The sequence below is a fragment of the Emys orbicularis genome, chromosome 1 (assembly GCF_028017835.1).
Source record: "Emys orbicularis isolate rEmyOrb1 chromosome 1, rEmyOrb1.hap1, whole genome shotgun sequence".
Classification (NCBI taxonomy): Eukaryota; Metazoa; Chordata; order Testudines; family Emydidae; genus Emys; species Emys orbicularis.
The window spans coordinates 143666212-143679914 of NC_088683.1; the positions used below are offsets into that span (position 1 = coordinate 143666212).

Sequence of the window (13703 nt, forward strand, 5' to 3'; positions counted from 1 at the left end):
TTATCTGTTGGTTATTTGCTTCTGTTTAGAAACCACTGGGCTTTAGGGGGCTGTGATTTCATTCACATGAGCATGCTTCTGACCTTAAACATGGTTCTGTTAATCTCATTTTTGTCTTGATTGCGTTTACAATGTGATATTTAAAGTGTGTAGAATAAAATTTTATTCTTTTAAAGCATAGAATTTTCTGCCTATATTAAGATATAGATATTGACTCATCTGTATTAAACACACAATTGCCCAAGTGTAACCTCTTTTAAGACTTTTTCCTTTTAAGACTTCTAATTTCATATATTTTATGTAAATTATTTTGTTTTACTTACAGTCCCCCCAAAATTATATCCATCTGATTTTTGTTCTGCTTTTTCTTAGTGTCTTGTGTGTCTCATTCTCTTTTCTCCAGGTTGCAATCTCATTCCCTGTTTAATAGGTTGGGTTTTTTAATGTCTAATATGTCTTTCTTTCCGTAGGTGTTGGTGATTCCAGACTCAGACAGTTAGGGGTTCAGTTTTGAGGAAGCAGAGACGCGAGGGGCTTATTGGATTGAATCTATTTTGCGCAGGCTGCCACAGCTCTACATCAATATCCTCACTTCTCTTCCCCACCCTCCTCTCCCCCGAGGGGGGGGAGGAGCTGGGAATCACTTTTAATATCCCCCACCCCCTTCCCCAACACACCTTGGTCCCTGGGGGCACAAGCCAGGCATCACCCATTGTAGTACCAGGAGAACATAATCCTCATCGCTCCTTTCCTGGCCTTGGGGGCTCCAGCAGGACACTGCTCTCTCCCTTGGAGTGCAGATCAGAGAGGCCCTGAAAGGACTTCATTAGCACCCTCTTCTCAGGGGGCACCAAGGAAAGAAGGGTACCAGCAAGCCTTCACCTCACTGAGAGAGCCAGGACTGAAGCTCCAGTTACTGGGGGCACTGAAAGAAGCACCCATCTTTGACATCCCTTCATCTCTTACCCCTTGCTCCCCAAACCTCTGGTAAGTCATACCACATTCATTCATTCATTCATTCAATGCTTTTTTCCCCTCCCCCACTGCTACAAGAGAGGCATGCACAGAGATTGAGAGCAGGGTGGGGGAAGGGATCTGAGAGAAGTGGCTATGTACATGGATCAGGAAAGGGGGGTTTATATCACACACCCACTCTGGGGGGGGGGGGGAGAATAAGGACAGAGGCATGCTGGCCTCAGAGAAAGCAATGGGGAATTTATACATTATGTGCACACTAGAGAGGAGTGTAATAGCTGAATCTATGAGAGAAAGGAGATGGATGTAACATGTTTACAGATCAAGTGGTGGGGGGAGTTAATGTTGACCAATATCAGCTTTGTAAGGCAGGGAGGCAAGGGAATGGATTCCTCACTGGAGATCAGAAACTGGGGTGTATGGGTGAAGAATGTTATCACCTACTTGCAAGCCTGGAGAGATGAGGAAAGAAAGGGGGCGGGGATGTATGTGTCTGAGGGGGATTGTGGAGAAGGGCTGCTGGTATCTTTAAGATTACTCAGTTGAAGGGAAGAGATTGAGCAGATAAAAGTAGTATGGGATTCAGTCAGAGGATCCAATTGAGTATTTGCCTATCTGCAGGAGAGGGCATACTGGGAAGGAATTGGGGGGAGAGGGTGCAGAAGGAAGATGATTTTATTTTTTATCCTGCTGCAGTCTGTTTACCAATATGCTTAATATATTCCTTCCTCCCTTGACTGCAGTGGTCTCTGCAAATATCCAAAGGGGATGGGGAAGAGGGGTGTGTGAATACAGTGCTTATGCTTTCAAAGAGGTGTACTTTGGATTCACCTGCCTGCGTTTAAATTGTATAATGTGTATATGAGGAAGGCAGATGACATGCAGGAGTGATGGACAGATTGCACTGCTGCTGTTCAGGATACCATGGCCTTTATTTTTTTTTTTCTGATTCCATTGTTTTTGTAGTCTTTTGTTCTCTCTAAAGCCCTTGTAGCAGTCATGTTTGTACATGACGTTCTTATAAAAACTGCAACCAATTCTTATTTTTGTAATAAAGGGACTCTACTACTTGTGGTTGTCTCTGGGCATGCCTGTTTAGCTGTAGTGACAGGAGAGAGGGTTGCATTTTTTAAATTTTATTTTTAAGTAATAAATGGTCAAAAGCTTTCTTTTTAATAAGTCCTTATCTGTGTATATCTCTCTTATTGGATATACTCTTGATACATAACTATTTCTGTAATTTTTTTCTTAAGCGCTGATTGCCTTGGTATCTATGCACAGAAGGTAGAATTAGCTGCGTTTTGTACTTCAATTTAAAATTGTTTTTGATAGTGTTCTCTTTTCAGCATGACATAAGGAGCAGTTCTGGTTCCATAATTTGGTCAAATACCACTCTGCTCCCCTTGCACAATAACTGTAAAATTCAGTCAGAGTCTTTCCCACCCAATCTTATCCCCTGACAGAGCCATAATAATTCTGATCAACTATGGGCTAACGATCTTCCTTACTGCTATTTATGACAATCTCTCAAAGGTCCTTTGCTAGTCTTGTAGCTATTGATTCCACTGTCTTAAGGTGTGGCCTCCGAAATAGGGTTGCAGAAATTGCCATCATGGAACAGGCACTTGTTCTGTTTAAAGTATAGTCCAGCATCAACTAATTCATGATGATTTTGTGGAAAGTAAAATACCCTTCCTCTCCCCAATAATGTGCCAAAGAGAGCATAGGTGCTTTGTTAGAAATCATAAACAAGAGTGCAATGCTGTACATAGTAAAGGACGGTGGGTGGGTGGTTTTTTTTTCCTGATTACCTCCTCCTTGGCATGATCAGATTTCCCCCCCCCGTTATTGATTAACATTAAATCCCTCAAATCTGAACTGGCAGGGATCAAACAGACCTGGAGATCTATTAAAAATTAGATTCTGCTCTCCAGTTATTAGCTCTGGAGTTGCTTTGGATACATCGTGATGTAACTGAGACCAGGATCTAACCCAAAGACTAGAAAAGAGTTAATGTGAGAGATCTTCTCCAATATCTTGTGCCCCAGACCATTCTGTAGACAGTAGGAATATACCATAACCGCAGATCACAAGCCAGATAATTGAGGCTAAATGACATTGAGTCCTAATGTTGTGAAACATCTGGAATTTCATTCAGCATTCTTGCAGGGAAGAAATTGTGGTTGTTGTTTTTTTTTTTTTTTTTAATGCAGCAGCTCTTGTGACAATGGCACTTTGAGGAAAAGGGCTATGGAACAGTTTACTTCTTCACTTAGATGATCAATTCTAATTCAGCCATTTGTCAGTAATACCTAAAGGAGTTACTATTTTGACAGTTCAGTTTGCACAATATAAAATGAGTTGTTGGATTCTCATCTTCTAAAGGAAAACTCTTCACATAAAAAAAAAAAAATAGAATACCACAATTGTCCCTTTTGTTGGCTATCACTAGTCTGGAGACAAGGAATGAGTGGTCCATGGAGATTGAACTCCCCTCTTGCTCCTGGAAGTACTTCCTTATGTGCAGGGCAAGGGTGTATTGGTGGGGCTAGGAAGCTTTTGCCGTACCTGTTCTGAGTGTAAACAGAGGACTTCAGGTTTCTAGGACCTAAAGACAGCCAGTCTGATCTGCCTACTTTCCCTTCATGCTTAGTGAATAAAACCTTATATGATTTGAGGCAGAATAGGTGTGTTCCACTAGATTGTTGCAGGGAACAAGATGACAACCAGGGTATGTTTACACAACAATTAAACACCTGCGATACAGCCTCATGGCTTTTATTCCAGTTTAGAGATGTACTCTGAGGAAGACTGCAAATGAAGAGGAAAAGGAGCTGGTGTGGAGTACTAGAGCTAAAAGTTGAGATGGCACTTCCTTTCCATCCATAATCAAATCACTGGAGGGTTTGTGACTGATTTAATGTCTGAAGCAGATGCAGTCTGTGATTGCAGGGGTAGTCTAACTGACATTCAGTTAGCTGTTGTCCTTGATGGGTTTTTTGTTGTCACTTTTGATCAGGTAAGTGGGTTGAGCACCTGCTGAGAGATTGTTCCCAGTTTGGCCATTGTGGCTTTTAGTGCAAAGGCTTTTCAGCCACTTCTAATCTCTGAAGATGTTTAACCATCTTCTGTTTCCCCTATGCATGCATATTTTGGATTTGGTACTCCCATAGACACTGCAAAAATGTTTAACACACACCCAGCATTGTCTCAGGCTGTGTGTCTGTTAGATCCAGGGGGGTGGAGTTAGTTTCCGGGGAGGAATTCTGGAAAGCATATCCTACTTAGAAGCTGATGCTGCATGTTGCTGTCTGAGGCTTGGTTTACACTAGTAACTTATGTCAGTATAACTGTATTGCTCAGGGGAGTGGATTTTTCACAGTTATATGCAATTATAGTGACCTAGTTCCTGGTATAGACAATGCTATATTGATGAGATGGCTTCTACCCTCTACATAGCTGCTGCCTCTCTGTGAGGTGGATTTCCTACACTGATGGGAGAAGCTCTCCCATTGGTGTAGGTAGCTTCTTCACTGAATCAGTGCAGCAGTGAAGCTGCATTGGTGCAGCACAACTGCATCAGTGATGCTGCAGCCTTTTAAATGTAGACAAGCTCTGAGAGGCACATTTTCCTCAGAAAGAATATTTTTGAGAATATGGGCAGGACCCTTGAGATGCTGGCGTTAATAGAACAAATGGTAATATTTTCAGTGTGTCCCTAATAACTAATTTTGACTGAGTGAAGAGTTCTAATGAGAGCTTGAAGCTGAATAGTCCAGACTGTCTTTCTGATCAGAATGCTGAAGTAATGGTGATAAGATATCGTTACACCCCTGCCTGGCCTACTTAGGATGTGAAAGAGGTGGTAATCATGTGGTATAGTGCTAGCAGAGCAGAGGACTGGGAGCTAGGATTTGTAAGTTCTGTTTCCCATCTCTGCTGGTGAATTGCTTTCTGGCCTTAGGCAAGCCACTTAACTTCTATGTCCCAGTCAGTAAAGTGGGGCTATGTCCTGCCTGCCTTACAAGGATGTGAGTCTTAATGTTTATAAATTTTATAAACCACTTTGAGATCTTCAGATGAAAGATACTGTAGAAGGAGAAATTATTGTTTCTAGCAAGGCTGATCTATATTTTTAAACAATACTGCAAACTATATCTCTCTAAGACATTTCTGATGTGTATATCATCTTAATATATAAGTGACAGTATCTAGATGGCTTTTCTCCTTCCTGTTCATGCTGCAGCTCCGCATGAGAGATTCTTCAGGGTTTTTTTTTCTCTGCCAGCCTCAGCCTTCTTGAGAAAGGAAGAGCTGAAATAATCAGGAAAGAGATGGCTGAGTGTCTGCAGCTTTCAAGGGTGGAAGGGGTGTTAGGTTGGGAAGAAGAGATTTGAGAAACTTGGCAGAGGAACTGAGGTGCACATTGTTGGCAAGAAGGAGTAGGAAACAAGCACAGGTGAGAGTACTTGACACTGGTTTTGATACTGGGGCAAGGGGATGAGACGTAGGGAAAAAGAGTGAAGTAGCTGGTGCATGTTAGATACTCTGTACTAACTTACTACGTGGACACTCTCACTGCATGGAGTGTCTTTGTGCATGTTAGCTTAATGCACTTTGGAAGTGTACTAAGCTAAACTGCCTGGGAGCACACTTAGTGTGGAGTAAGTGTGTCCATATGGGGAATTAGTGTGGGAGTAACAAGTGCGCTTTAAATTCACACTCTAGCTTAGTGTGCACTAACTTCCCTGTGTAGACAAGTCCCTTGAAACACATGCTGAAGATCTGTAATGGCTTCTTGTTGACATGGTCTTTAAAATCCAAACATTTGTCTGTTGTATTCTTTACACACTTAATGCTCTATGGCTGGATTTAAAATGAGATGGGTTTGCATTTCTAATGGACATAGCATGCTTTTGAGGAGAGAGACAGTAAGTGGTCAGTTTCTGTCTGTCCATAGTAAGGACATGTTTGTAGGGAGCAGAAAGGAGGATAAATTGACTAGAAACCTTCTGAACTTGGCTTTTCCTTTGTTCTTATGTTCTGCTATTTCTGAATAAGCACTGGAAGAGGATATGTAGTTAAGTACATAGCCAGCAAAGCTTCAGTAACCTGCTAGCCATAGAAGGAAACCTTAACCTACTTCCCAGAGGCTAATATGAAAGATGAAGTAGGGCAGGGTTGGGGAATTGCGAGCCAGTGAGGCCCAGGCATAAGCCCAGACTTCCCCTGCCCCTTGCACCTTTTGGTGCTTGGAAGGAGAAATTATTGTTACTGGGGTGCTGCGGACACTGCTTTGGGACTTTTGTATTGTAACTTCTATCTACGAGGGGTATAAAACTTGAATCCTGCCCCCTTCACTCCAAACACCTTTTTACTGCTGGAAGGAGAAGGTGCTCCCTCTCACACTTCTGCAAGAACTTCTTGTCTGCCACAGGGGGCAGGTCTGCTCTCTTACTTCCCCTCCCCCAGCAGTTGGTTTTGTCCTTTCTCCTGCATAAAGAGCTCTGGTCCTTGACGGTGCTGCTGAGCTTAGGTTTCCAAAGCAATAGCAGTAGTGTGATGTTGATATGGTTCTTGACAGTTTCCTTGCTGTCCCACTGGGTTCCAAATAGAAGGTGAAAATGGCCAGTTTTAATTTCATCCTGCTGCTGCTTGGGAAAGCCTTGAGTAGCAGCTTTGCCTGTCTACACTTTGAGTGTCTACCAGTTACGGCCACTGATGGCTGTTTCCAGGGAAAATCTCAGCATAGGCAAGTCCATGGGTAGATAGTACCTGTTTCAGGTCATATTCAGAAGAGTTTTCTTTCCTTTTTTTTGGCAACCCTGAGAACAGGAAACTTCATATTTAAACAAATGAAAGTCTAGGTTTTCGTGAATTCTGCTGCTTACCTCATGCTTCCTCATATTCATCAAGGAAGGTTTCTTACACACCAGTGCAGTGGATTTTTCAGTCTGCATATCAGTCTTTCTTGATTGCTTTACAGTTTTTAATGATGTTGGCAGGTGGTAAAAGGTCACTAGAGACTGATGTCCTCTATATAGCCAAAGCATGGGGAGCAAAAACAATGCAAATCCATACGGCCTCACTGGTCACCTGGCAGGATCATCTCCACCAACAATGTTCAAATTCAGTACTTTGCAGCACTTGTGGGAGTGGGTTGGAATCCACTGATATTTTCTGTGTATGAGGAAGGATGGCCTTGTGACTAAGGAACAGAACTGGGACTCAGACCTGAGTCCTGATTCTGACACAGGCTCAGTGTATTGCCTTGGGCACGTTACTTCATCTCTGTATGCTTCAGTTTTTCCATCAATAAATTGGGATAATACTGAATGTCCTCACAAGGGAGATGTGAAGCTTAATTAATGTTTATAAGACATTAATTGCATCCTTGAGATCTTTGGATAGGAAATGCTATATAGATACATTTTTTTTCCCTCCCCTCTGAACCAAGGACAGAGCTGTGTGTACAGGGAAGAGGTTTGAGGGGTGGTGGGAAGCATGTGGACAGAAACGTTTCTACTATGATTTCTTATCTTCTCCTTTATCTAGAGTTCCATTAAAAGGAGATCCCAGAGGTTGCAAGACTAGTCAAACAAGATGTGCAGCTCAGTTGCTCCCAGGCTGTGGTTCTTAACAGATCGTCGTATCAGGGAAGACTATCCTCAACAGGAGATCCTGAGGGCGCTCAAGGCCAAGTGCTGTGAAGAGGAACTAGACTTTCGGGCCTTGGTGATGGATGAAGTGGTACTGACCATTGAGCATGGAAACCTGGGTGAGGATGAGGTCAAGGTTGGCGTGTGGGCTGGGGAGGGGATCTGACAAGGAGATTGTAATGTAGGGGTGGCTAACCTTTGTGACAATGTAGTGCACATATGCCAGGATCAGGACACCTAATCTAAATTAATATTGCATATAAATGCATCGCTCATGGGTACTTGATCATCAAATAGAAATTGTTGATTGGCAGTTGGATAAGCTTTGTTCTCCCTCTGCAGAATGAGGGGAGCAACTCTGTTTTAGAGCCTTGGGGTCATGCTTTGGCAACCCAGCCTTACTGTATGAGGGGGTTCTCTCCAAGAGACAATAATGAACTAATACAAGGTTAACTACCTCCAGGATTGCTGGGTTAAAGAGAATTGACTTCATTTAATTTTGTGTGGGCTTTGTAAGTTGATTACTTAAGTTTAGGGGAAGCTGTGAGGGTAACACATCAATATCTCTCTGCAGGTTGGGTTCTGAACTCAGCCTAGATAGCCAAGCAAGCAAACAAACTGAAAGGGAATTTCAGAGAAGCATAATATGAGTAGTCATGGAGTTGGAAGGATTGATTTATATTGCGATTAAAATAGTTGAATATCTGTAGCTTAGTTAAAAGGTGACTAAGGTGTGTCTGCTTCAAATATGAGTGTAAACACCAAAATGAAAAGGTATCTGGAAGAAGTGAGTGGTCAGGAAATAAAATTTCAACAATGCACAGTTATTTAGGTTAGTCAAGACTGAAGAAGACAGGACTTAAAAAACAAAAAAATTTGGTGAGAGGATGAAATTCAGTGTTGACAAATGTGAAGTAATGCACATCAAAATAATTTGAACTACTGCTACACCTTAGTGGGTTCTGAATTAGCTGTAACAGTTTGGGAAAAAGTTGTTGTTGGTGTTGTGGACAATCAATGAATAACTCTTCAATAGTGATCAAAAGGAAAACAAGATGTTAGGATGTATAAGGAATGGGATGTAAAATAATATTGAAAATACAAAGCCACTATTATAAGAGGAGCAATAGTGACACTTCCGTAATGTTGTCTAGGAGTTCCCATTATCAAAATCTTTCCAACCTTTAAGATTTCTAATGCTCCGAGATTTGTATGAGGAATGTGAAATTTGTCAAGGAGATGGTCCTGTGGTCAGAGGTGTTTTGTGTTTTCTTCATGAAGTCTGTTCAGATTTGGCAGTTTTAAGTTGTTGATTAACATGTTGTGAAAGTTGTGTTACTCCACGTTTATGACAGTCTTACTGCTAAAATTTCAGAACATTCTATCTGCGCCGAGCATGCTTCTCCACTCTCCCTGTGCCGGGCTAAGGCAACACAGAACCATAGGCACAGCTGCTGGGAAGGATGGACAGAGTGGGAAACGTGTTCTGTCCCCCACTTTTAAACATTTTTACTTTGTTTCTCCTTGGTGATGCAAAATACCCTAAATAACATTTATATTTGTTTAAAGGAGTGGTATAAAATGGGCTGGAAGGGTGGGAAGAGAAATTTGCTTAGGCTAGCCGTGTCTGCCTAGCCTTCCTCTTCGTTTCTCCTCATTTTTGTCTTTTGTTGAACCACATTCTCCCTCCTGGTCATCTCTTCCCCCTGCCTTGCAGGCTTTTTTCCCCCCTGTGGTTGCACCTATATACAGAACCAAATCTCCAGATGGGACACAGGCAAAATGAATATGTTGTCTTCCACTGTTGCTTTTGCCACTTTCTACCCATCCCCATCAAAATACCTTTTGGCTTAGGAGGGGAAGGTGCACTGGAATAGATCCAGTATAAATGTGTTCTGTACTCATCTCTTATATCAACTGGTGTACAGGGTTGTGAAGGGCACAGAACTATTATTGAACAAGGCATCATACTCCACTAAGAAGCTACAGAAGGTCACTCTGGCAGCTGGGAATGGAATCCACATCTTTAATATGGCAAACCCAAGCTCATTCATTTTATCACACTGCCTCTGAGAAAGAATCTGCTAGTGCTGTGTGCCTAGCTACACTTTCTGTAAAATGGGGCAACTCTATATCCTAGTAAAGAGGAGAGGATAGAAGTTGATAAAGTGTACAGGTAGGAGTTGAAGAGAGAGAGTCCTATTCAATTAGATCACATGAAAGCAGACAACTAAATATAGACAAATTTTGTAAGTGCTCATTATACAACTGCTAGAAGTCCAAATACTAAGATAGGTGAACTTGAGTGCCTGGTGTTAAATGAGGCTATTGATATAACAGGCACCACAGAAACTTGGTGGAACGATGATATCAATGCGATGTGGTAATACCGGGGTATAAAATATATAGGAATGACAGAATAGGTTGTGCAGGTGGGGGAATAGGACTATATGTGAAAGAAAGCATAGTCAAATATAGTAAAAATCTTAAATGACCCAAATTATACCATAGAATCTCTATGGATAGAAATTCCATGCTTTAATAATAAGAGTATAGCAGTAGAAATATACTACTGACCAGGATGGTGATGGTAATTGTGAAATGCTCAGGGAGAATGGAGAGGTTACAAAAATGGAAAACACAATAATGGGGATTTCAACTATCATCGTATTGACTGGGTACATGCCACCGCACAATGGATGCAGAGATAACATTTCTGGATACCATTAATGACTGCTTCTTGAAGCAGTTAGTCCTGAAACCCACAAGAGGGGGAAGCAATTCTTGATTTAGTCCTGAGTGGCGCACACGATCTGATCCAAGAGCTGAATGTAGCTGAACTGCTCAGTACTTGCGACCATAATGTAATTAAATTTAACATCCTTGTGGGGGAGAAAATACCAGAGAAGGCTACCAAAGTATTATTTAACTTCAAAAAGGGGAACTACACAAAAATGAGGAAGGTCATTAAATGGAGATTAAAAGGAACAGTCACAAGAGTGAAATGCCTGCAAGTTGCATGGAAACTTTTAAAAAACACCACAATAGAGGCTCAAATTAAATGTATACCCCAAAATAATAATAAAAAAAACAACAGTAAGAGGGTCAAAAAAAGGCCACCATGACTAAACAGTAGAGTAAAAGAATTGGGGCAAAAAGGTGTTCTTTAAAAATTGGAAGTAAAATCTTACTGAGGAAAATAGAAATGAGAGGGCAAGGAAGAAGAGAAGAGCAGCTAGTCCTATAAGAGGAGGGGAAGAGTCAATGGAGATAACCCCACCAAACATGAGCCCCAGGAGGATATGGGATGGGTTGCGGAGGATTGCAAGGGTGAACAGGAATTGAGAGGACTTGTAGCCAGAGGGAACAGGGGATAAGACCGGAGAATCACACCGTTACCAGGAAAAGGCAGGTCTACGGATTGGAGACTCCTTACTGAGAAGAATAGACAGGCCTGTAACCAGAGCTGATCCAGAGAACAGAAGGGTGTGCTGTCTGCCGGTAGCTAAGATACGGGATGTGGACCTGAGGCTGAAGAGGATCCTAACGGGAGCGGGAAAGAATCCGCTGATTGTCCTTCATGTGGGAACAAATGATGCAGCTAGATTCTCGCTGGAACGTATCAAGGGAGACTATGCCAGGCTGAGGAAGACGCTTAAGGAAATCGAGGCTCAGGTGATCTTCAGTGGGATTCTGCCTGTTCCTAGAGAAGGGCAACAAAGGTGTGACAAGATTGACAATCAACAGATGGCTCAGGCAGTGGTGCTATAAGGAGGGCTTTGGGATGTATGGCCATTGGTAGGCATTCATGGACAGAGGACTGTTCTCTTGGGATGGACTTCACCTGAGTAGGGAGGGAAATAGATTTCTGGGGCTATGTCTACACTACAAAATTAGGTCGAATTTATAGAAGCCGGTTTTATAGAAACCGGTTGTATGCAGCCGATTGTGTGTGTCCCCACATAAAATGCTCTAAGTGCATGAAGTCGGCGGACCGCGTCCACAGTACCGAGACTAGCGTCGACCTCCGGCGCATTGCACTATGGGTACCTATCCCACAGTTCCCGCAGTCTCCGGCGCCCATTGGAATTATGGGTTGAGATCGCAATGCCCGAATGATGCAAAACAGTGCCGCGGGGGGTTCTGGGTACATTGCATCAGGCCCCTCCCCCTCCGTCACAGCAACGGCAGACAATAGATTCGCGCCTTTTTACCTGGGTTACCTGTGCAGACAACATACCACGCCAAGCATGGAGCCCGCTCAGCTCACCGTCACCATATGTCTTCCGGGTGCCGGCAGACGTGGGACTGCATTGCTACGCAGCAGCAGCTAACTGCCTTTTGGCGGTAGACGGTGCAGCATGAGTGGTAGCCTTCATCGGCGCTCGGGATGCTGGTAGCTGTGGGGCTGGCAGCCGTAGGGCTGCATTGCACCAGCCCCTTGCCTTTTGGCAGTAGATGGTTTATTACGACTGGTAACCGTCCTCGTCGGACAATCATGGATATCAGTCATAGTATATTATTTTCTGCCAAGTATTGTCTGCTGAGCACCCAGAAGAGGCCGAGGGCGATCTGGGTGCTGGCAGACATATGGCTGGCACACGTGGGGCTACATTGCTACACAGCAGCAACCCCTTGCCTTTTGGCAATAAATAGTATATTATGATCGGTATCCATCATCATCATACTGGTAAGCGCCCAGTATTTGCTGCCAAGCACCCAGAAAATGCCGAGGGCTATCAGTCATGCTGCACTGTCGTCTTAAGATGTAAAAAATAGATTTGTTCTGTATTAATTTCCTTCCCCCCTCCCTCCGTCAAATCAACGGCCCGCTAAACCCAGGCTTAGGAGTTCAATCTCGGGGGGGGGGGGGGGGGTGCATTCTGTGTGACAGTTGTTTGTATTTCTCCCTGATGCACAGCCACCTTTCTTGATTTTAATTCCCTGTACCTGTACGCCATGTCGTCACTCGCCCCTCCCTCCCTCCCCTGGTCTTTAGATACTAGTTTCGCGCCTTTTTTCAGACCAGACGCCATAGCTATCACTGGGATCATGGATCCCGCTCAGATCACCGCGGCAATTATGAGCACTATGAACACCACGCGCATTGTCCTGGAGTATATGCAGAGCCTGGACATGCCAAAGCAAAACCAGGACCAGCTGAGGAGGAGGCGATTGCAGCGCGGCGACGAGAGTGATAAGGAAATTGACATGGACCTAGACCTCTCACAAGGCACAGGCCCCAGCAATGTGGAAATCATGGTGTTCCTGGAGCAGGTTCATGCCATGGAACGCCGATTCTGGGCCCGGGAAACAAGCACAGACTGGTGGGACCGCATCGTGTTGCAGGTCTGGGACGATACCCAGTGGCTGCGAAACTTTCGCATGCGTAAGGGCACTTTCATGGAACTTTGTGACTTGCTTTCCCCTGCCCTGAAGCGCCAGAATACCAGGATGAGAGCAGCCCTCACAGTTGAGAAGCGAGTGGCGATAGCCCTGTGGAAGCTTGCAACGCCAGACAGCTACCGGTCAGTCGGGAATCAATTTGGAGTGGGCAAACCTACTGTGGGGGCTGCTGTGATCCAAGTTGCCAGGGCAATGAGAGACCTGGTGATATCAAGGGTAGTGACTCTGGGAAACGTGCAGGACATAGTGGATGGCTTTGCTGCAATGGGATTCCCAAACTGTGGTGGGGCGATAGACGGAACCCATATCCCTATCTTGGCACCGGCGCACCAAGCCACTGAGTACATAAACCGCAAGGGGTACTTTTCAATGCAGCTGCAAGCCCTGGTGGATCACAAGGGACGTTTCACCGACATCAACGTGGGCTGGCCGGGAAGGGTACATGATGCTCGCGTCTTCAGGCACTCTGTTCTGTTTCGAAAGCTGGAGGAAGGGACTTTCTTCCCGGACCAGAAAATAACCATTGGGGATGTTGAAATGCCTATCGTGATCCTTGGGGACCCAGCCTACCCCTTAATGCCATGGCTCATGAAGCCGTACACAGGCAGCCTGGACAGGAGTCAGGACCTGTTCAACTACAGGCTGAGCAAGTGCCGAATGGTG

At 44.0% G+C, this 13703-nt stretch overlaps 1 protein-coding gene across 1 annotated transcript in view; it reads left to right on the plus strand.

Annotated features, from left to right (window-relative positions):
• The first annotated feature begins 921 nt into the window (after window positions 1-921).
• The window catches only part of RIMKLB (ribosomal modification protein rimK like family member B), a 66055-nt gene continuing 53273 nt past the window's right edge, over window positions 922-13703 (plus strand). The window contains exons 1-2 of the mRNA XM_065423404.1: window positions 922-987; window positions 7531-7753. Of these exons, the coding sequence (XP_065279476.1) occupies window positions 7579-7753 (175 nt within the window). The 5' untranslated portion in view covers window positions 922-987; window positions 7531-7578. The remainder of the gene's footprint in view (window positions 988-7530; window positions 7754-13703) is intronic.